Below are 22,672 nucleotides of genomic sequence, written 5' to 3' on the forward strand. Positions count from 1 at the left end.
CTCCAGGGCTGTGGGATACAGGCACTTAAAGTCCCGTTGTGTTGTAGGCAAAGAAGCAGGTGGGTGTGCACGTCATCGTCCTTGACGTGTGTTTCTGGATGTTAAAGGAGAGTGTGTCCCCTGAGGAAAAGTGTTGACTGGCTGCTGATCCTACTAATGGTGGTGGTGGGATGGGTGGGAGGTGGGGTGGGGTGGGGTGGGAGGTGGGTATGTTGAGATCTGGAGCTTCACTGGCCAGGTGGGAGGTGAACTTCATGAGAAAGCCGTTTCAGCCTCCCTGTGTCAGAGTGGGTCCCTCCTCCTCCTCCTCCTCCTCTTCTTCTTCCTCCTCCTCCTCCTCCTCGAGGACGTGGCCCAGCAGAGCGCCGATCGGTGGTGGGTCTAACACAGCGGGAGTCGGGCCGCCTTTGAGGTGTTGGTTTTATGTGTGTGTATGTTGGACTGTGCTCTCAGGTCACTGGAGGTTTCAGAAATCTAGTTTGTCAGTGTGGGAGAGGGATTACAGAGGAACCATTTACATACTCCTGTGCCGCCTCCTTTGCTGCTGGAGCAGTAGTGTTTGGGCTGAGCCTCTCATCAGCAGTCTTTATTCTCCAGAGACAGCTGTGCGGTGGCACGATGCAGCTCAGCGGTCACCCTCCTGTGTGAGGCCAGTGGTGTTGCTAAAGAGCCCTCGTACGCCAGCGGGGGAGGACTGTCCCCTTCTCCGCTGCCCGTCCCGTCCTCCTCCGTCTCCATCCGTCCGTTACTTTGCCTCTCTCTTTCCCTCTCCTCCTCCGGCCGGACTTTCTTGTCATCCGACTCCTCCTGTGAGGCCTCCATGCGCTGGTCCTCGCTCCAGCGCCTCTTGAAGCGCAGCTTGAGGGGGATGCACTTTGTGTGGGGCGCTCCGGCCGAGGCCGCCTGAGATGGGGGGGTGTTGCTCTCCCCCGGCTCGGTGGGCTCACTCTTGAGGGTGGGCAGCACGCGATGAGCGTTGGAGTGTGCGTGGTGCGCGGCGAAGAAAGGCATCAGGCCGGGTGGAGGAGGGGCGGGGGCTTTGAAGACGTCCTCGTCCAGGTCCTCGTCAGGGTGGGGCTGATGTTGAGTCACAGCCGTGCCATTAGAGAGGTGGTGGGGGTGGTGATGGGGATGGTGGGGATGGTGGTGGTGGTGGTGGTGGTGGTGGTCAGACACTCTGGGGTGGCGAGGAGAGAAAAGCGCAAACTCTTCATCTCTTTCGTCTGGGTCTTCATCGCTGATGTCAGTTACTTCCACCTCTTCCTCTGACTCGATGTCAGAGATGGGCTCCACCTGGACAGTCAGGAGATGAAACAGAGCGACAACGACAACAATGAACACCGAGAGGAAAACAGAAGCTGGATGAACTCATCACCGCCGATGCCCAAATTGTTCCCAAACAAGTTCCCTTTGCTTTGAATATGCATGTTGAAAAAACTTGTAGAGGTTTTTGTGGTGAATCCCGTCATATATTTTGCATAAATTCCCTAAAATAAATGTACTGCTTCGATTGCAGTGGAGGATATTTGAGTCTTACCTTAATTTTGGGAAGTCCTGCACTGTTTAGGGACTGCGTTGAGGACGAAGCAGAGATGAGGCCCGAGCCACTGGCTGAGCTCAGGTCGCTGCCGAATGACAGCGAGGAGCCGAGGCCAGAGGTCGAGGACATGGAGCCGGATCCGGAGCCTGAAGACAGCGAGCTCTGCCTCGGTTTGCTCTGGCCTTCCCGCTGCTTTCTGCCCAGCGGGGGGGGCTGCAGCTTGAACTTGAAGGGGGACATGTGCGGCGGCTCCTCGCCCAGGTGGAGCGGGTGATGCATGGGATGGGAGTGGGAGTGGGGGTGGGGGTGGGGGTGGGCGGAGTGGGGCGGATGCGGGTGGTGGTGGGCGGAGTGAGCCAGATGTGGATGGTGGTGCCGGTCTCCTCCCCGCTCTCCTCCTCTTTCCGCTCTCTCGGCCGCCCCTCTGTCCGCGGTCAGACCGGCCTTGTCCGCGGCGGGCCGGTGCGGCTGAGGGATGACGATGTTGGGGTACTGCAGGAAGGCTCTGGGGCTGAGGCCGTAGTTGTACACCGACTGGGTGTGGGCCTGCAGGTAGCGCTTCATGTCCTCCGGGTTGAAGGAGAAGTGCGAGCCCAACATCGGTGACAGGGTGGGCGAGGGAGTGTAGGGGAGGTGAGATGTGGGGGTCATGGAGAGCGCTGGAGACAGAGGAGGGGCTAAGAGGTTGGCTCCTCCCGGCCCCGGCAGAGGGGACACGGGGAAGGGGGACAGGGGCTCCGGGTGGATACGGTGGCCCGCGGGGGCCGCGGGAGCCCGGGTGGCCCGCAGGGTTTCCGGGCCCTCCGTACATGCGGAACAGGGTTTCGTGAGACAGACGGGGATGGATGAGACTCCGGTAGCCTCCTCCACCTCCATGTCCTCCTCCTCCTCCGCCGCTCACGCCCCTCTCCCCCCTCTCCTCTCCCGCCCCTGCGTTACCCTCCTCGATCTCGGAGTTAACCGAGGTGCCGTCGCTGCAGTCGCTGACGGAGCCGCGTGCCATCCGTCGGGCCACCGAGCTGAACATGCCCCCGGGGCTGCGCAGGTCCTCGTTGGGGGAGAGGACTTCCGAGGGTGTCGAGGGAGGGAAGCGGAAGTGGGTCCCCGCGCCGGTGGGGACGGGAGGGGCGCTCTGAGGGACGTTGCTCCCTGGAGACGTCAAGTTAAGAGAGGGCGGTGAAGAAGAAAAATGTGAGCGTAAGAATACTGAGAGATTAGATATAAATATTCTCCTGTATAATCATGATATCTTATTGGGGGGGGGGGGGGATTATGACATATTTATCACTTACCAGTGGAACCCATGTCGATGAAGGGGTAGTTGACCAAAACCAGTTTATTGAAGTTGAACTTATAGGTGAACCTTTTGCCTTTGGTCTTATGAAGGATCCTCTTGTTGTAGTAGTATCTGGAAAAGAGCAGAAAATAGACACGGTCAGTATAAAATAAGACGCCAAGAAAAAAGGCAGTACGCCAACATGAATGTAAACACGCATATCAAGGTTGAATAACTGACTGCAAAAACCTTATGCCATTATTTCTCTGTACATCGGCAGGAAGCAGAAACGTAATTCACTGGAACATTTCATTTAAAACATGGGGGCCTTACATTCAAATATTATATTTTGTTGCTGAAGTCACGGCGAGTGTGACGGATGAGCTTGTACGCACAAGCACACACTTTAATAAGCGCAAGTCTTTCATGCACTCCCCCTCTCCCTTACTCCCCCCCCCCCACCACCGCCCATCTCCACCTCCACCACCATGATAGATATTAGAGAGTGTTGTATGACATTTGCACAAAGCAGACCCAGAAAGGAGAAGTGGGAGGAGGAAGGGAGGGGTGGGTGGGGGGGGAGGGGGGGAGAGGTGGAGGGGAGGACGGAGAGAAAACAGATGACAAGCAGAGGATGGACGGAGCCGCGGAAGAGTGGAGTGACGGAAGAGTGGAGTGACGTTGTGTGTCAGGATAAGCAAATAATTAAGAGATCAGAGGCCGTCGTGAGGAGCGTTACCGCCGCGGCCAGATGTTGCGTTATTTTGAGCCGGCGTAGAACGTTAAAGCACGGCTGGCGTGCGTGAAGATTTTGTATACATGTTTGACAGGTGTGCGAGATGCGCGTTACCGTGTGTGGCATCTGTCAACAAGAAGGCCAGGAGTTATAATATATATAAAAAAAAAAATAATAATAATCTTTTAGGTCTTTTCAGTTCAGATGTTGTCGGACGAGTGACGACAGCACGTCCCGTCTTTCATTTTGCTACATGGACCCGTCTCTTTATGTAACAGCAAAGCAAAGCCACCAATAATTCAGCCCATCTTTTTTATCTGTTTATGTAATGGCCATTCTCTCATTTTTTTTTTTTTTTAAAGCTTTCTCTCTCCCATGGCTCCTGCCTACAGTGCAAGGCTCCATTTTTATTAACCTTTGTCCAGCTACAGCTCTTTACGTAACATCTCTCTGCTTTCTTCCCCAGATCCACATCCACTTTATGTAACCTCTGGCTCGCGCACCGAGGGAGGCCGAGCGGAGGAACGAGGAGGAAATAAAAGAGCAGGAAAGGAACAAAAAACGGTGTGTTTGTCTGTCGGGGAGAAGGAGCTCACCAAAACTACCACCTATTCTTTCAACTCTACCTGCTTTTATAGCCCCAGACTCTGCTTTCCCTTCCTCCCGCGTGTCTGCTGGCACAATTTAAGTGACGTGTGCTGGCAAAGACAGGGTGGGGGGGGGGGGCTTCAGGGTATGTAGGTAATGTTGAGTTAATCAGGGCCCATTGACTATCATTAAACTGAATGGTAGTTATCTTGACTGCAGAGTGTGCATGAGCGAGTGTCTGTCTGCTCGCCCTTCACCCCCTCTTATTATGCTTATTACACAGACTTTGTTGGACTGTTTTTACTCTGGGAACAGGCTGTTGCTCTTTTTTCACTTGTTCTCTTCAAGCCCCCCTCCCCCCACCCCCCTCTCCTCCCCTTTATCTTACCCATACCCCCTTGTCTCCCTCTTTCTCTCATCAATCTGCCTCCCCCTCTTTATCCCAACCCTCCCTGCACTCTCCACTCGTCCTGAGGCAAAGGGGAGAGGATGAGAGAGAGAGAGAGAGAGAGAGACAGGACAGGACGGGCCTGCACTGTTGAAAACATTGTTTACGCCAGGCACAAAGCAGCATGTAATTTCTGCTCTAGGGGAGACACTCACAAGGGTCGGGAAGGAGGGGGGTAGAGACACAGTTGAGAGGGAGCGGACAGACAGAGACAGGCAGGCAGGCAGGCAGGCAGGCAGGAAGTCAAGCAGAATTAAAACCACAACAGGATCGTGATCGAATTAGCCGATGACAGAAAAGTCAACAAGCTGTGCTACGGCCCACATGGGGGTGCAATATAAATAGACATGGGATGGGTAGAAAACAAACAAAATCCCACGCGTGTGAAAATACCTCTATTTTGGTTTATAAATGTTAATCAGGTTTTTAAATAGCTCCCCACTTACTAAACAATCGAACTAATGCGCTGGAGAACATTTCGTTAACGCCAGTGAGTAGTATGTAAATATATGTTGGAAATACACAACCTGCCATGCCGTCCTCACATTTATGCTGCTTGGTATCTAGCGAGCACTTGTATCTGTGATCTCGGAAACTGAGGACAAACCAAACAGTAAATTGAAGAGATGAAAAGAACAAACGTCGTCTCCGCATTTATCCACAGCAGGTTGAGACTAAACTTCCCGTCGTACCACTGCATAACTTCCTCGTCCGTATTTTGGCAAATTGCTGCTGGTCAGTCCTGAGTGTCGCCTGTCTGTGGGTCATGCTAATACTATTGCTTTAAAAAAAAAAATATATATATATATATATATATATATATATATATTTAGTCTACCAATGCTGACATAAATGAGGTGGCCAACATATTAACAAAACAAATACATAAAAAAAGTACAACACAAAATGAAGATCACAGACTACATCCTCTAAAATTACCGTGAAGTTATTAACGAGACACATTTTGACAAAAGTTGAACATTATAGGTACAATAGGTAGGATTTATTGCATTATCTTCATCAGTCGGCTAGTGAGGAGTGCAGCCACACACACATGCGCGCGCACGCACGCACACACACACACACACACACACACACACACACACACACACACACACACACAGGATGCTGAAATACATAGTTGGAAGCAGACAACTTTGCAGCAACTGAAGCTGTGTTTAGAGCACATGGTCACCCATCCCCCCCCCCAGCCCCGCCCCCCTCCCTCATGTGCCGTCATACAGGCAGAAGGTCTTTGAAGAGCATTTGAACTCACTTCAAAAGAGAAGAAAGAGATTCTTTGAGTGCCTGTGTTTAGCTGCCCACCACACGCACTGGTCTTACACACACAAGTGCGCGCGCGCGCGCGCACATGCACACACACACACACACACACACGCACGCACGCACGCACGCACGCACGCACACACACACAAACACCTCAACCATACCCTGTGCCCTCTCGCTTAGACACACTCAAACACATGGGTGCGAGTGTGCCCCCCCCCCCACTCACACCTAGATTGTACCGTCCAGGAGATGCAGCAGCTTTATCCCACTGCCTGTTTAACCAAAAGAGTAGATTGAACAATCAGTGCAAGTATGGATTTAGACAAAGCCTTCAGGGACACAGAGGGGAGGCTTTCTATCAATTCAGTTGTTACTGTGAGCGATTCTAGGCCAGGGATTAAGGCTGCGATTACACAGACGTGCTGGGGTCCAAAACATTGCGATCAAAGCGAGATGCACACCGGAGCGCAGAAACTAAATAGCAATGAGTGAACATTTCAGAACATGTTCGAAAGCCTTTACAGGGAAATGCCACGACATTATTATTTCTGTTTATCTAGTTAATAAGAAGGCAAACTGCTGAAACACATCAGTCTTTATCGTCGGCAGCAATGCAATGCAAAAAAAAAAAAATCAAATGTTTATCAAAGTTAGTTCAGGAGAAAAGTACGGCTTATCACAACTTCAACTGTAAAAGTGTCACAGCTCTGTCCGTCGGATATGATGACATCATACTCATCAGGTAATTGCTTACGTCTCAAGTAAGATGAGCATTTTAGTTTTCAAATTCTTTTGGCTAACCTGTGGGGTTGGATGCGACACACAGCAGCACTTCTGCTGCCTCGTTGGGACTTATTTTCGTGATATTGCTGCATTCTAATACTAAAGTAATTATTTCGGGGCGGGTACAATCCCATCATAACTGTTTGGACCGATGGTCAGCGTGACAATAACAACGCTCGATGTCTATACCAGGAAATACCAAGACCTGACAGAGGCTCTGATTGAAACAGATTGACACATTTTTGTCAGATCTGTTGCCTGAGAGGTAAAGATGAAAGCTCTAAATGTATTTGCACATTAAGTTCAGACAGTCCAGGATTCTTTCAAGAGAAAAAAAAAAAAGGCCAACTTGTATCACCCTGTAATATGTTATCCGTATGAGCTCACTAACATTTCCCAGTATCACTCCAGGGTTCGCACTAAAAATGAATTAAACCAGCCTGCTTGCATGTGCGTGCACAGGCTGTGCTTTGCCCATTGTTGGGCTGTAAATAGGCGCTGACTGTGACAGGAAGTCAGGATTACAATGCTCCCCATGCATCCCATGTTTATTTTCTGCCTCTTTCGTCAGCATTGGCCGTTGCACACACATCCCAGCCAGATCTTCCTCAACACATAGGAACACACACCAGCTGCTCACATTCAGGTGTGTGTTTGTATACAAAGTGCACAGTTAAAAGTCCTTTGTGTTGAAGCCAGTTCGGATGAGTGTTTATGGACTTAAAAAGGGAAGAAAATGTGTTTGTGTGGGCATGTGGGCTGGGTCAGAGGTGTGATCAGCTGAGGTGTCACATGCTGTGTGGATGTTTGTGTGTGTGTGTGCGCGAGTGGTGGGGCCATATATATATATATATATATATATATATATATATATATACACACACACACACACATGTGTACAGCTAAAAAAAAAAAAGTCAGTGTATGAAGAGGAGGATCTGGTCAGGGTCCGATTAGACCAGTCACATGCTCTGTGGGTGCAAATATGTAGTCGCGCACACTCTGTTGTGTGTGTGTGTGTGTGTGTGTGTGTGTGTGTGTGTGTGTGTGTGTGTGTGCGCGTGCGTGCGTGCGTGCGTGTGTGTGTGTACACGTGCGCAGAACTCGTGTGCTTTCCGCCCTCATAGAAAATAGAGGCCTCATTCAGTGAGGGACAAAGACACGCACACAGCGCTCATGTATGCTGAACACATACGTGCTGCAGATGGAGACAATGGGAAGACAATGCAGCGCATGTTGAACACCAAGTCGTACAGTGGAACTGTCCCCGGGTGCTCCCGCTGCACTTTCTCCCTGACGCTGGGTGTTTCCACACAATGCGGCTGCTGTGGGGAGACCTTCTGACCCATCGACAGGCCCGGCCAGCTCGGTAAGTAACGGCGTGCGCATATGCGACAGTATTTCCCGCAGCGTGGTGCGTAGACGCGGGGATTGGATTACCTCCAAACGCACGTCAGAACCAGTTTTAGTGCAGCGGTTTGAAATTGGCGACCGTGTTTCCGGGGCCAGGATGAAGAGGTGGCACTGCACCGTCCCGCTCCACCATAATACCATCGATTCATCAAAGTTTGGGGGTATTAGATGCATGCTCTCGTGTACAATAAAACAAGTGTTCTATTTATGTGTTTTTCTGCCGTGGCAAGTTTCCAGCTGTGGTGGCCCATCACACTTAAATGAATGTTTGAAACGACGCAAACACTCAAGAGGGGCAAGGGTCTCCACAATGGTGCATTTGTGTATGTGAATGTGCACATGTGGCGTGTTGCTAATCTTTGCCAGCTGTGCGTGGCAGTCCCCCTGACCTCTGACCACCGTGTCAGAGCCGACGCTGGCTGCTGACTGGCAGCACAGGGAGGCCCGGAGGTCCCAAGGAGCTGGGACCTCTTAGCATGATTACACTCATTAAGCCAGCACTCTGCAATGAATGATTGGCAACAGGCCTCGTTTCATCTCTCTCTTCCCTCCTCCCCCTCCCCCCTCCCCTCCCCCACCGCTCAACTTCAGCCGATCAGTAGAAGTCCATTTCGTGATAAGCAACACGGTGACGCGAAGGATATCGGGCGGGTGAAGGCTTGACCTTTCTATTAGTGGACATCTTTATTTCCTCCCGATTGAATCGCAGCTGAGGCTTAAATCTTGTGCCCGTCCATTCATTCTTTATCTCCTGAACCAGAAATGTCAGGTAGCACTCGCATCGAAGCTCGAGGAAGTAGAAGGTGACTTAAGACTTGAGAAGGATCTGGTAGACTGTGGACAACAGCGACGGGCGTTGACTGTCTGTTGCTTTGGTTTTGTTTGAAACGTTTGACTGAGTCATTAATAAAAAAAACTAAAAACAACAACGACAACAAAAAAAACACAAGGACACACACACACACGCTTGCTCCTAAACACACACTCGCGCAGCGCGAGCGTAATCCTCTCTACAGGAGTGGGAATTTCACAGCAGCCGTGGGAGCGGGAGGCCGGGATGACGCACGGGCCGAGGCCGTGTCCCCTCGACGGAAAGGCGACGCATACGCACATGTGCGCACACACACACACACACACACACAATACGGCGGATCTGATTGAGGGAATTTCCACCATGTGCATGGCAGACAGGAAAGAATAAGATCACCGGGGTAAAAATAATAATTACAAAGGCCAAGTGATAAAATGAACACTTCAAAACAAGCATTCCTTTTCGTGTGTGTGTGTGTGGGCTAATTGCCACATGCCGACTGTTTTCTCCATTGTTAGCAGACTCCAGGTTTTCTCCATATGAAGGGCACGAGGTGGCCAGCGCTCCGACCGTCCGCTCCGTATGGGGGCCGTTACCGTGCACATGTGTGGTTGGGAGCCTCTTTTATAACTTCATCAATCTTTAGTGTTGTTAATTCTTCTCGCCACATTACTATTCATGTGCGCCTTGAGAGGCTTCATTTCCAGTGTCTCTTGCAGCGAAGGAGTGACAACAGCTCTGGTGTCAAATCAGGTGACGACGCGGAGGAAGGTGCGTGCGTGCGCGCCCGTGTGTGTGTGTGTGTGTGTGTGTGTGGGGGGGGGGGGGGTGGTGGTGGAGAGGGAGGTGTTTGTTGACTGTCCTTCTCACTCTCAAGCCAAAAGTGACTCTGTTCAATTTATAGGCACAGAGGGAGACGAGCTGGCTGCAGGAGGGTGGATGAGGACAAAAGAGTTACAGAGGGGAAACTCGGGTGTAGAAAACTTGTTGATAATCAGCCTCTGAGGCCGGTCCATCAGAAGGCACTGAGACTCACTATATATATATATATATATATAAGCACTTAGTGCCGCCTAAGCCCCAAATCTGTTACACTTGGAGGATGGACGTGCTATAAATAAAACAGCTTGACCGCAAGGATCTGCATCCACATTTTTTCCTCCTCTCTCATTCACAGATTCTAAATCCGGATTGCAAGTCTGCATGTTTATGTGCATCACATGTAGTCCCACATAAAGTAGTCTATGATAATCCCCACAGTTCCGATGGGATCCCATCTGGAGCAGAAGTTATCTTAATCTTACCAGTGAAAATGGCCGTATATAAGCCCTACCAGCCCTGAATTACGCAATTTAAGCATTTCCCTCTTTTAATGACCTACGTGGCCTTCTTTAAAGTGCTGAGCCTAATCTTGGTTCTGTTCGCCAGCCCACAACTAGCCACACAAGACACAGTGAATGAAATGTGAATTACCCAGGGACATGTGATTTCTGTAATATTCAACTGTAATATGCTGAAAAGACACTGACAAGAAATCATTTACACATAACTTCTTTCAGTTCTTTTTACTGTCAAAAATATTCTGAACTAATGTCTGCTTATGAAAGTCAAATGCACAAACTTAATAAAAAAACAGCTGTTGTGTGCCTCAGATGTGAATTGTTTGGTGGAATTATTATTTTTTTTTTTTTTTACTGTTTCGTCAGTCTTGAAGTAATTTTCTTTAAAGACGTGCCCAATGTGTTTTACCTGATACTTAGAAAACCCAGTTCACAGGTCAGCAACACGGACCCACGCAAGGGAGAAAAACTCAACCAATCACTGGACAGAACATTTTAAACAAAATTTGTCTTCTTCTTAACTAGATTGTGAACTTAACATTAGCCGTAAAATGTCCAAACCAGCTGTCCAAATCAATATTTGGCATTTAAAATACTAGACCAGTGATATTAACAAATATAATAGATTAACAAATGAGACACAGTATAACCCTGATGACGCATGTGTAACATTTTAAAATCGTTATTTTGTGAACTTGGGAGTTGGGGACACTTCTAAACCGTGTCACTCTGTAACAACCTAATGGTCTTGGCCTGGAGAAGTTGTCCATGGAACCTAAAAGGTGAAAATGTATGATTTGCCAAATGGTTCGTGTTGTAACTCCACTCGGAGCAGAGCAAACCTTTTTCAGGTCAATACCACGTGAAGCCAAAGAGCTTCACCGATTGCACCTGTAAATACCTCTGCACATGCTACATTGCCACTGGGTGGGATTTATGGGTGTCTGGTTAAATTAAGGATTAAGAGCAGGCACTTGGAGAGTTCATGATCACAGGTAAAGGTCATTACTGCAGACGGGTAAATCCGGACCTTTACCATCAGGCTCAGGTTCCTGTTCATCACACTGAACTTCTTGGACTTCTTCGTAGGACCCCTGAATTCGACCCGCACACAAGAGCCTGTAGCTCTTCTGATCTGCTACAACCAGTCAAATGGTCCAGGGCGATCCCCCAGTTAAACAAGCCCAAAACAATTTCCTCCTTTAACTCTTTTGCTTCCTTTACCAGTGTTTTACTTGGGTTGCCACCACGCCACATAACAACCACCTTTAAACCAAAACACCCAGCAGCCACCTCTTTGCTTGATACTTATTTACTTAACTATTGCTGCTATTTTGCCCTCACCGGTCAGCAGTGAGTAGTTTATCAGTCCCACCATCCACAGCTGTACTTGGCCAAGGGCTTGTAGGTATTACGGCAAAAAACACCTCTCACCCCCTCAAATGCAGCCCCTGTCCATTAACTGAAACCCGCAGACTGTAAATTTTGCTGCTACCGCGACATTATTTTGGCCTCCTGCCGCTCTAAAAAGATGACATTACATAATCTGACAACCAGTGGCTCGTGGCCCCCTCCTGGAGGGCCCCTGATTTAGCCTGCTGCTCAAGTGGTGATGGACTGCAGCCCGACTCACCGTAACAGTCGTGGCTGTTATCGCCAAAGTGGTCTGACAAAGACGAAACGTAGCTCCCTCCACAGACCTGGTTCCAGGAGGGTATCAGTGATTCGGAAGTGCAGTGTGGATATATATTAGCACTTCGGCTATTCGAAGCAGACAACACAATTTTGTGTAATCTGATGGCAAGATCTCAGCAAATTAGTCATTCAACAAGAGCATGTGGGCTCTCGCTGATGGTAAATGTTAATGTGAATATACCGCCCTGTAATGTCCACAGGTCTTTATAATGGTCATGATTACTGTAGTGCGCCATAATTGGGCCTTTTGGAAAACGGCTCATCTGGTGTGTCTGAGGTCCCCACAGAAGAGGAGTTAAATGTCAAGCAGAGACGCAAACAGCTATCAATGAAAACACATTCACAAACAGATACACGCATATTCAGCAGTTTCTCTGTCACCATACCTCAGTGCCCTGCTAAGCTTATCGTAGTTCATCTGGGGTTTACACTTCCGGGCCCCCCAGAGTCGGGCCACTTCATCTGGGTCCTTGATGACAAACTCGCCGTAGTCCCCCTGCCAGGCGATGACATCATGATACTCCTCTTTCCTGAGCAGCTCCAGGATGAAGTGCCACAGCTGGATCTGTCTGGAGCCGGGGCTCGACTCGGGCTTGTAAGCCCACTCCGGGAAGGCGAACCCTGCAATAGATAGATAATGAGAGGGGAGGGTTAGTGGGGGATGGAAACAGTAAATGGTGATGTGAAGAGCACACGACGTATTCATATGGTAAAAGCCATCTTTTTGAATGACATGAAACTCAAGTGCACCCAGAGGAGTCACTTTGGTTTCTGTAGAGAAATCCAGAAGATGGAAAACTTTTTTTTTTTTTTTTGAAAGAAGGCAAAAAGAAAAACTGAGATATGATTACAATTAGGAGTCACCAGCTGTAAGTGTTTCAGGTGACTGAAAGAGAAAAGAGGATTATAGGTGTCTGGCTCAGTATAGATCACATACAAGAGTGCAGGTTAGCACACAGAATAGGATGTCCTCATTCATACTTCACACATTGCACCAACTGTCTTCATTACTGCCAGAGTCTTCCCTGCATTTTTCTTTTATTCTCCAGTCAGTCTTTGAAAAAGGTTCTCGGGGTATTCTGAAGCAATTTCTTTCATCGGGCAGAAAAGAAAAAAAAAAGACCGAATCAGGCAAGAGGTGTCCCAAACGATGAGAAGCACTGTAACATGCCTCAATCTGCTGAACCCCAGGGTGCCTCTAGAGCTGTAATTGTCTTACTGGAGACTTTCAAACACTTTTAATAAATAAACCGCACTCCTCTAATGTCGTTAGGTTAGCACCTCGCCGCAGTAGCTGTTCACAGGAAGCACATATGCACACTGAAACTACACCACTGAAAGCTGGAGTGTCAGTGTGCTTCGTGGAACAGTCAGGCACATGAAAAACCTTTCCACCTCTCCTCCACCTCTTTCCTCTCATGCAGTCACTCTTTCCTCTGACCGGAGGAAAACAACATGGCCAGTCATCTCTCCTGTCTGTACCTCTACCTCTCACCACCCGCTGCTCGAAGGAAATGCCGAGTAAGAGACACAGAACGAGACTGTAGGCGTAGGTATACGACTGCTCGTATGAGCATGTGTGCGCCCAAATGTACAAGTTTGAAAGTGTTTAAGTGCCAGTGCGTGTTTGAAAATGTTTGTGCAAGTCTCCCACTAACATGCTGTTGCCTGGGTGGTCAAGACGATTTGACACGACTGAGCAAAACAGACTATCAGAGAGTAATATTTAGCCACAGAAAGCCTGGACTGGATTTTATTTGATCAACAATCGTCCTCTCGCTGCTCCGATGGGACGCACAATTGAGGACGATGTCGCCCCCCAAATGAAGAGCGCTCGCTTGCTAAAGCGCCACTGTGGAGGGCCTTTAATGCCGTTTATTAATCATTTTTGGTGCATGGCGTCACACCGAATAACCAGAAAAACTGAATTACTTGCCTGCAATACGATGCCAATGCTGCTGTGCATTCTTTGTTGTGCTCGTGTGTTTCATTGTGTGCATTAACTCTGCGTTTTCGAGGCGTGATGATGAAACGCAGGACTTTGTATTGAAACAAATTTAGAAGTGTCCTCCTCCTCATCTACAGTTTTGGAGGAGGAATATTAGAAATGCGCTAAAATGTAGCGCAGTTTAATAAAAACGACACCCTCAAATATTACCATCGAGTCCAATCAACGCCGTTCAGGCACTAATGAGTTTCAGTAGTATTGATTATGGATGCGTTGTTTTACAAGGAGGCAGGAGGTTCTATTTTTGTCCTCACTTGGCTCGTTTTATTTGTACTCGGAGGTAACGTGGAAAGACACATAAGGCTAGCCAGTGTTTGCCGTGTGCAACAGCACAGCGCGTAAATGGAAGCAGAGGAAATGAGACGGGCAGGGCAGGAGATTGGTTAACAAACAGGCCAAAATCAGCAGATTATGGTTATAGAGGCTCGTCGATGGATTTGCCGGATGACAGCCTGAGGCAGAGATTGATAGCCCTGATAATCTGTCCTGCAGTAGTCTGCTCTTACCATCTAGTCAATGTTGCATAACGAAAAAAAAAAAGAAAAAAAAAAAGCTTGATAGCACGTTTGGCAAATCCATAAAGCTGTACGCGAGTGTCGCTACTGGACTTGAGTCATCGACTTGAGTAACCACTTAACTAGTTCATTTAAGTTTCCAGTTTTTAGTTAAAAAAAAAAAAAAAAAAGGCTGAAAGGAAAGTTATCTTCCGATGTAGCCTTGCACACATTTCTCACCACTACTTCTATGTGGTTTTCCTCCCCGGTGGTGTGTTTGCGAGACGTGGCCAATGAATCACTCGGTTGCCCCACCTACCACGAAGTCATTCTACGATTGAAAATAACCATTTCTGAATATCAGTCAAGCTACGTACAAGTCGATGCCTACACATGTTCCATCTCTAAATTCCAGACAGGATTTTTTTTTTTTTTTTTATCAGCTCTGAATATCCTGCAGATAGTGGGTGGCCAGCAGCTGTGCAGGCAGCCACTTTATTTAAACTGCAGATTTATTGTTCCTTATAACAAACATCAAAATGTGTGAAATGACCACGGGTGTAAAAGCTGCATAAAAAAAACGGCAAACTGTGTCGCCTGCGTCTGTAATTTCGCAGAGTTCCCAGGCCTCGCATATGTAGGTAGCAGTTAACAATGCAAATGACACAACACTCATCGCTGTCGTTTTGTTTCCTTTTTCTCTTCCCACCCTTCCTCCTCCTCCTCTTTCTCTTTAAAAACATTCAAATAAACACTTGTAGCATGATCAAACTAAGTGAACCAGTCACAGGGGAACAGACCGGGCGCTATGATAAACATACGGGCCCACTGAGCGCACATCTGCAACCATTTTTAAATATTAATAATAATAAAAAAAAAAAAAATCACCCACACACACACACACCCACCCCTACTGCAGAGGACAACACACTCTTTCCAGACAAAGGAAACACGACTGTTTGTGTCAAAGCAAGTGAAGCCTGGAGGTGGCTGGTCACATTCCCAGTTTGACTGAAATGAGTAAATGAGTAGTGCTGACGGTATCTCAACCACTGACCCGGAGGTGCTGTCGTCTAACGAGTCTGCTGCTCCGGCCAACAGGAGATGACTGTTTATATTGGCAGTTTGTACCGGGCGTCTAACTGCCTGCATGCAAAGCGGGGAGAGTTGCTGAAAAACCAGCGAGCGCGGCTCATCAGACGAGCGCAAGACAAACGCGGAAAGAAAAGACAACGGCATCAAAACTTTTAAGCTGCTGTAACAGAAGCCGTGAAGCTGCGGTGACTTTGTGTGCACGTGTTTGTCTGTGAAGATGCATCTGTAATGATTTCTTTGACTTTGGCAGAGGTCATTATGCGCGCGCGCGCACACACACACACACACGCGCGCGCGCACACACACACACACACACACACACACACACACACACACACACACACACACCTCGGATCACTGAGGGAAACTGATCCATTGAAAGTACTTGGCGCACCAGCAGCCGCAAAATGGCAAGAGAACGTTTTCGACATGGTATGAAACACATTCAGGGCTCTGCAGCGCGAGCGCTTCGCTTACATGCGAGTGAAAATTATAACGTGTGAATGTGACAAATGTTTTGGACGCAAACGACTCTGGAGTTGCGAGACTCTTTTCAGCAAGGCTCAGCGTACAAAACATCGAGGTGGCGGCTTTGGACCGGCGCACGGTAGAAGGTGTAACATCAGGTCACATCAGCTGTCTTGACTGAATTTTACGACGTACTGAAGTGAAACTTTGGTGCTGAAGAATTTGTGTCTCCGCAAGATGGTGGGGGGGGGGGACATACCGACACCTCGGCTCATACCGGTTCACATTGGTTGATCAGATATGGTTGGCAATAGGTCCGATCTATCTAATTCAATTCTATTTTTCATCTAGGTGCGTGTACTACGTACTATTTTGCAGCGAGACAGAAGGAGGAAGCTAACAACAAAGCATCAGCTTTTGTATTTAACGCTGTGCAGTCAGGCCTAAAAGATAAAAGAATGGTCTCTTCCACACAATGAGACATACAGCTTATTAATTAAATACTGGTATCGGATCAGTACAGCGTCTCGACTGATCGCTAGAACTAAACCAAAGACTGAGGTAGAAGAAGCATCACTGTAACACGAGTGGACAGCGTGTGTTTCTGTAGGTCAAACAACAACACAAAGTGGACAGTTCTCTCCGGTGAAACCGTCAGCTGACACCTAAAAGTGTCTGCATCTAACATGTTTATTTTTATTATATCAATAAAACAAAGAGTATCAACTTTTATACATTAATCAAACCTTTGATATTTCAACGTCAGTTTTCATCTCTGCTGTGTGACTTCTGTAGGTTTAATGTTAAATGTTTGAAAAGAGATCCATCAATGTTATTTTTATTTAAATAGTTTCTGTTTGTGCCCCTAAACATTTTCACAGAGTGCCACCAGGCTCCCCAGAAATAAGTGTGAGCCCTGATGAACTACTGTCATCGGCAACAGCGTAGATCAAAAACAGAGCTCCGAGTACATTGCACAGATGTTTGTGTGTGTGCGTGTACTGTACATGTCAGGGTGTCGTGTACTTTGTATAACTCATCGGTTTATCTGTCAAAACCTGCACATCAAAGAGCTAACATGATATGTACGCTGTGCTTTTGGAGGACAAAGCATAAGCGACTCCTTTTAGTGACCCTGAGCATGTGAGTGTGTGTGTGTGTGTGTGTGTGTGTGTGTGTGTGTGTGTGTGTGTGTGTGTGTGTGTCAGAGATGGTAAGGATTATGTTTAGAGGAATGCTATGAGCAAGAACAGGTGTCTTTGTCCTTCTATCCACCCGGAGTCCAACCCAGACTGAGCTGTCCTGACTCACACTGGATCAACTATCTCACACACTCACACACTCACACACACACACACACACCAAATCTGATCCATTTCATCAACCTCATACACCTGATAGGAGTTCAACTGGGAATTTTAGGAATCTCAGGAGTGTCAGCATAAGATCTGTGTGAAGCGGCGGGGCTTTGGGATGAAGAGGAGAGGGAGCGCAGCAGCAAAGGAAGAGCCAGCAGAGCCCAAACTAACCCCCACCACCACACTTAACCTCCCTGACCTCGACTCTCCCTCGGTTTGGCTCCTTTCCTCCCTCACCCCCCTCCCTCCCAGGGGAGACACCGGATAGCCATTACAGCATGCATGCAGGCTCTCACTCACACACACATAGACAGACTCTGCATTAATAATGTAGAAACTGGTGTGGAGGGTTGACTATAGGGGTGCGCCTAATCTCTGCCCTGGGACACGAGAGAGTGCAAGTGCGTCAAAAAGTGTGTGTGTGTGTGTGTGTGTGTGTGTGTGTGTGTGTGTGTGTGTGTGTGTGTGTGTGTGTGTGTGTGTGTGTGTGTGTGTGTGTGTGTGTGCGCGTGCGTGCGCATGTGTGCGTGTGTTTTGTGAGTTGGGACAAGTGAGGGGCAGGTGGTAGAAAGTGATGCAAAGGGGACGATGAAGAGGAGGAGGAAGATGGAGGGAGGGGGGTTAGGGTGAAAGAGAAGAAGGCAAGACGAGATGGGGTGAGCTCTAGGACAAGCGGAGAACAGAGAGAAGAAAGAAGGAGAAAATGAGACGGGGGAGGGAGATCTGGGAAACAAGAGTGGGAAGAGAGAGAAAGAGACAATGGCTAGAGTGGGAGAGGAGAGGGGTGGTGGATGGAGGGAAGGAAGGAGGAGGATGGGGGCGGAGGGGGGGGGATTAGGAGAGCGATGAGATCATAGCTCGTCTGGTAGTCTGTTGTCATCCAGGTCAGATTGCTTATCCCCCCTCCTCCCTATTCACTCCATGCTTCTCTTCATCCCCTCCTCCTCCGATCTAGGAGTGCGGATGCCTCTTTTCCTCTGTGTGATCTTGGTGGCAGGTTCCTTGCAGACTGTTAACACTGCTGCTATTCCAGCTGTGTGCTGCTCACCAGTCCAACAATGACCTCCACTCTCTCACACACACTGCAAGAGGAGATGAAAGCAGCTGAGTCAGAAAAGAGTGAAAGAAAGAAAGAAAGACAGGAAGAAAGAAAGAAAAAGAAAGAAATAGTCAAAGAAAGAGTGAAAGAAAGAAAGAAAGACAGGAAGAAAGAAAGAAAAAGAAAGAAATAGTCAAAGAAAGAGTGAAAGAAAGAAAGAGTGAAAGAAAGAAAGAAAGAAAGAAAGAAAGAAAGAAAGAAAGAAAGAAAGAAAGAAAGAAATAGTCAAAGAAAGAGTGAAAGAAAGCAATAGTCAAAGAAAGAAAGAAAGAAAGAAAGAGAGAGAGAAAGAAAGAAAGAAAAGAAAAGAAAAGAACAACAGAAAGATTTGAGAAGATAAAGTGAACAGTGTTAAGTTGGGTAAAGTGCAACTTCTTGGTCAATTCCAATAGATAATGTTGCTCCAAGTTGCCTCAGGATGTCTGCTGTATTTTGGCAGAGCTTCACATGAGTCTTCAATATCACAGAGTTCATAATTCATTTGATCTGTCGTTGCAGTTTACATCATCCTTAATTTGTCTCGTCTCCCCCGTGTTGCATCAAAAGCCCCTCTGACAACACTATTGTGACAGTCATTAATAAAAACAACTTAATGTAGGAGCTAAAATAACGACTCAATTATTTCACAGTTTCTCCAAACGAAAATGCCGAACATTGTCCAGTTGTAACTCCGTGAATGTGATTACTTGCCACTTTTCTTTGATATATAAGGTACCCTGTGGAGCTTTTGATCACATGTATAGTGCTCTGGAACAAAAGGATGCACATGGACGTGGGTGATGCAAACCACGTTCCGGCTGCCACTTTCATGCTATTCCACAACACAACAGCTGATAGCTCTAATATGTTCCCCCCCAATTTTTTTTTTTTTTTTTAGCGACGCACAAAGAAAGGCAAGGAAGACTAACGATGCTGCGAGCACGCATGGAAGTAGAAAAAACGCTGGTTTGAAATGCTTTACGTTCAAAACGCAATGCATTGTGGTAGGAATTTGGGTTTGTTTACAAAAAAAACTCCACTTTTAACTGGATATCTGGGATTACGACTGTTGGTTGAATATAATTTTTTTTTTAAGATGCTACCTTCTTTCCATGACTTTTTGACATTTTATAGGTAAAAGAATCAGCTTAGAAAATGATCTGCAAATTAACATTCGATTACTGCGGCCTAAAAAAATGTCTGACGGGACTGAAGTGCCAAAGAGGGCAAGAGCTGATGGGAAGAAGGCAGAGTCAGACGGGCAGTCGGACAAAGTATTGGAGTGAGAGAAGAGATGAAGAGGAGAGACTCCCAGAGCTGCGAGTCCTACTCAGCAGCAAATCAACTGACAGGCCTGTGCCAAACTAACAGCGGAGTTGCAGACTCAGGCTTTTTAAGCAGGGCCGGGGCCTCTGAACAGCCATTAGCTGCAAGTTGGCTGGCAATCGTACTACTTTAACCCAACTCGGCTTCACCGTGGATGTGGGAAACGACCAGTGTGAGTGCGGACGAGGGGGCTGAGGTCACCGTCGGCTCCGTGGGGTCTGGTAAAAGCACTAAAAATTGAGGGGCAGACAGTATTTGCCTATGGCACATTCATACACGAGTATACACAGCCTGGTCTTTGTCACAGCTGCTCGGATGAGTGAAACAGCCTGAAGCGTTGAAGCAGGGGGGAACAGAGAAGACAGAAACACAAGACCGGGAGGTGGAGGGGAGGGATGGACAGATAATAGAAGACTTGGAGGGTGAGACGGAGAAAGTAAGAGTGAAAGGAGGGATAGAAAGAGGAGGGTGGGCTCCCCGGGAGGAGGAGGAAGAGGAGGAGGAGGGTAATCAGAGCCCATATGCCTGAATCCCAAAGTGTCTGGATTCTTCCCACCAAGTCCATTAAAAATTCATTAGGCCAATACTGGAGGAAGACTGGTGAGTGAGAGACACAGAGAAAAAGACAGGGACAGGACAAAGTGACAGAAAGAAAAGAAAAAAAAGTTGGCAATATGAGAAAAAGATGGACAGGAGAAGGGTTTTGCAAGGAAATTAACTTATGGTTCAATTGTTTAAATCCAAATCAATCTTTTTTTTGTGTGTGGAAAAGATGATACTCTGGAAAGAAATTAGCACTTTTTGCAGCAGCTGCAACCCATTATTGACAGAGTAAGCTTAATATCAAATGCTTGCTGTGTAAGAGGGGTACAGGCGGGACTGCAGCTAACAATAACTATTAATGCAAATTATTTTCACAATTAATGAATTTATTGTGTGGTCAACAAGTTGGAAGAAAACACACACAAAAAAATGCCCGTCACATTTTCCCCAGAGCTAAAGGTGACATCTTCAAATGACTTGTGTGATCAGTCCAAAATGGTCAAATATTTATATATATGTAAGAAAAGTATAGACATTTGACAGAGGGAACACTTGGCATATTAGTTTAAAATAAATAACATATTTCCTTAATCCATCTTAAAATCATTTGCTGATCAATTGTTTGTCAATCCACTTATCACTTCTGCAGTGAGTACAAGCAATCTTTGGTTTGTTTTCAACTAAAATAAAAGAGATATTACACTTTTCTTTGCCGCTCGTGTCTGTTGAAGAAGAAATGTTTGATTCAGAAATCTGTCAAAAACTTTCAGGAGCAGACATTGAGAGGAGCTGCAGATTAGAGGAATAACTATCTATTTAATTTCTCACAGGCATATTTAAAATTCAGCAGTGTACGAGTTTAGATTTTGTGTGACTTATTGCGAAGGCTCGTGATCGGTGTGGTTTTACTCCGACACGCAGAGAAGATTTTGCTGTCGGCAAACAATCTTTCAGAGAAATTGCGGCTTGTTGTGACTCATCCAGATGGAGATTAATTCCTCTCGGAGGAGTCGCTCTTGCTGGAGGTTCTCGGCCGAGCCGAGAACCTCCGTGCCCCGTGTCTCACCTGAGCGCCGTGAGGGGTTAAACACACATCACGCACACACGCACACACGCACGCACAACATGAAAGGCTGGGAGGCTGCTCGAGTATTCTCGGAGGTCATCGCTGTCTACATTTTCTATAAGCTCTTTACGCAATGCCATAGATCTGGAGAGGGAAGCAACACGGAGAGAAAAGAGCGCTTTGTGGCCTTGGAGGGGCCAAAAATAGCGCCGCACACACTTACACACACACACACACACACACACACACACACACACTGGGGTTATTGTTCAACAGTAGGAGAACGAGAGAGGGGGGGGGGGGGGTGTGTGAACACAACACAACATGGATGGGGAGAAGAGGGAAAGTACAGAAGTGCTGAAGAAGGAAGAGGAGGAGGCGACGGGGGCGCAAGTGGGACAGAGAATGAGCAGGACGTGATGTAAGATGAAAAATTCGGTCTCCGCTTCTCTCGGCTCGGTGCTGTATAGCACGTCTTCCAGTGAACGGACAGACGTCTTTTCCAGGAAATTGAGGGGAGGAGTGAGAGAGAGAGAGAGAGAGAGAGAGAGAGAGAGAGAGAAAAGACAAGCATCCATAGGGAACATCTCTTCCAGAACGAGCTCCCCTCCTGCAGCCTTTCACATGTAGTTTACATGCTCGACTGCTGAACTGTAAAGGGCTTGTCAAGTCATAATGTGGTTCATATATCCATTATATCCAGGCTTTGAAAAGATGAATGTTTTAGGTTTTACACTGGTTTGTCAAACGACAAAGCACATTTTTATGAATTCAATCAGTATCTCTAGTGTTTTTGTACTGTAACAGGCGGTTTTACATCTTAGCGAATTCAAAAAAAGATGACTTTACCCAGTGCTGAGTGTCCAATGTGCTTTTTTTTCTCCCTTTTTTTTGTATGAATTCAGAAACCTTGACAGAGTCAAAAGTTTAAATTCATTCAGTCCTTTTTGAATCAGCTTGTAGCGGTTTGAAACTTTTCTCCACATAATCAAGTCCACGCACCTTGAACTTTTAGCCTTCGTACGTCTTTGCACATGACTAGCAACAACGGGCGGTGCTAAACAAAGGTAGCTCCAAGAAAAGGCACGAGCGCACACACACACACCTATCCAGCTTCTTTTTTTTCCTTTTACACGGGAAATACACAAAAGCATGTATGACGAGAGCGCACCGGGAGCAGAAAATACACGGCACCGTCCGATGCGCAAACACGCGCAAAACCCTGGGGCACCGCACCTGATGCGCTCTCAGGTGGGCTGGACAACTGGACTTCTCTCTCTGTAATCACACTCATAAACAAGCCTGGTGGGAGACGG

The 22,672-nt window shown here is 47.4% G+C and overlaps 1 protein-coding gene across 1 annotated transcript in view; it reads right to left on the reverse strand.

Annotated features, from left to right (window-relative positions):
* Positions 1-22,672, reverse strand: part of erfl3 (Ets2 repressor factor like 3) — a 51,783-nt gene that overhangs the window by 3,461 nt on the left and 25,650 nt on the right. Inside the window, 5 exon segments of the mRNA XM_069142398.1 lie at positions 1-1,293; positions 1,538-2,305; positions 2,307-2,689; positions 2,833-2,948; positions 12,307-12,541. The exon segment at positions 1-1,293 is cut by the window's left edge and continues 3,461 nt beyond it. Of these exon segments, the coding sequence (XP_068998499.1) occupies positions 577-1,293; positions 1,538-2,305; positions 2,307-2,689; positions 2,833-2,948; positions 12,307-12,541 (2,219 nt within the window). The 3' untranslated portion in view covers positions 1-576.

This window comes from Embiotoca jacksoni, unplaced genomic scaffold (genome assembly GCF_022577435.1).
Source record: "Embiotoca jacksoni isolate LCO1_2020_lvr unplaced genomic scaffold, fEmbJac1.0.p SCAF_11, whole genome shotgun sequence".
In the NCBI taxonomy this organism is placed as follows: Eukaryota; Metazoa; Chordata; class Actinopteri; family Embiotocidae; genus Embiotoca; species Embiotoca jacksoni.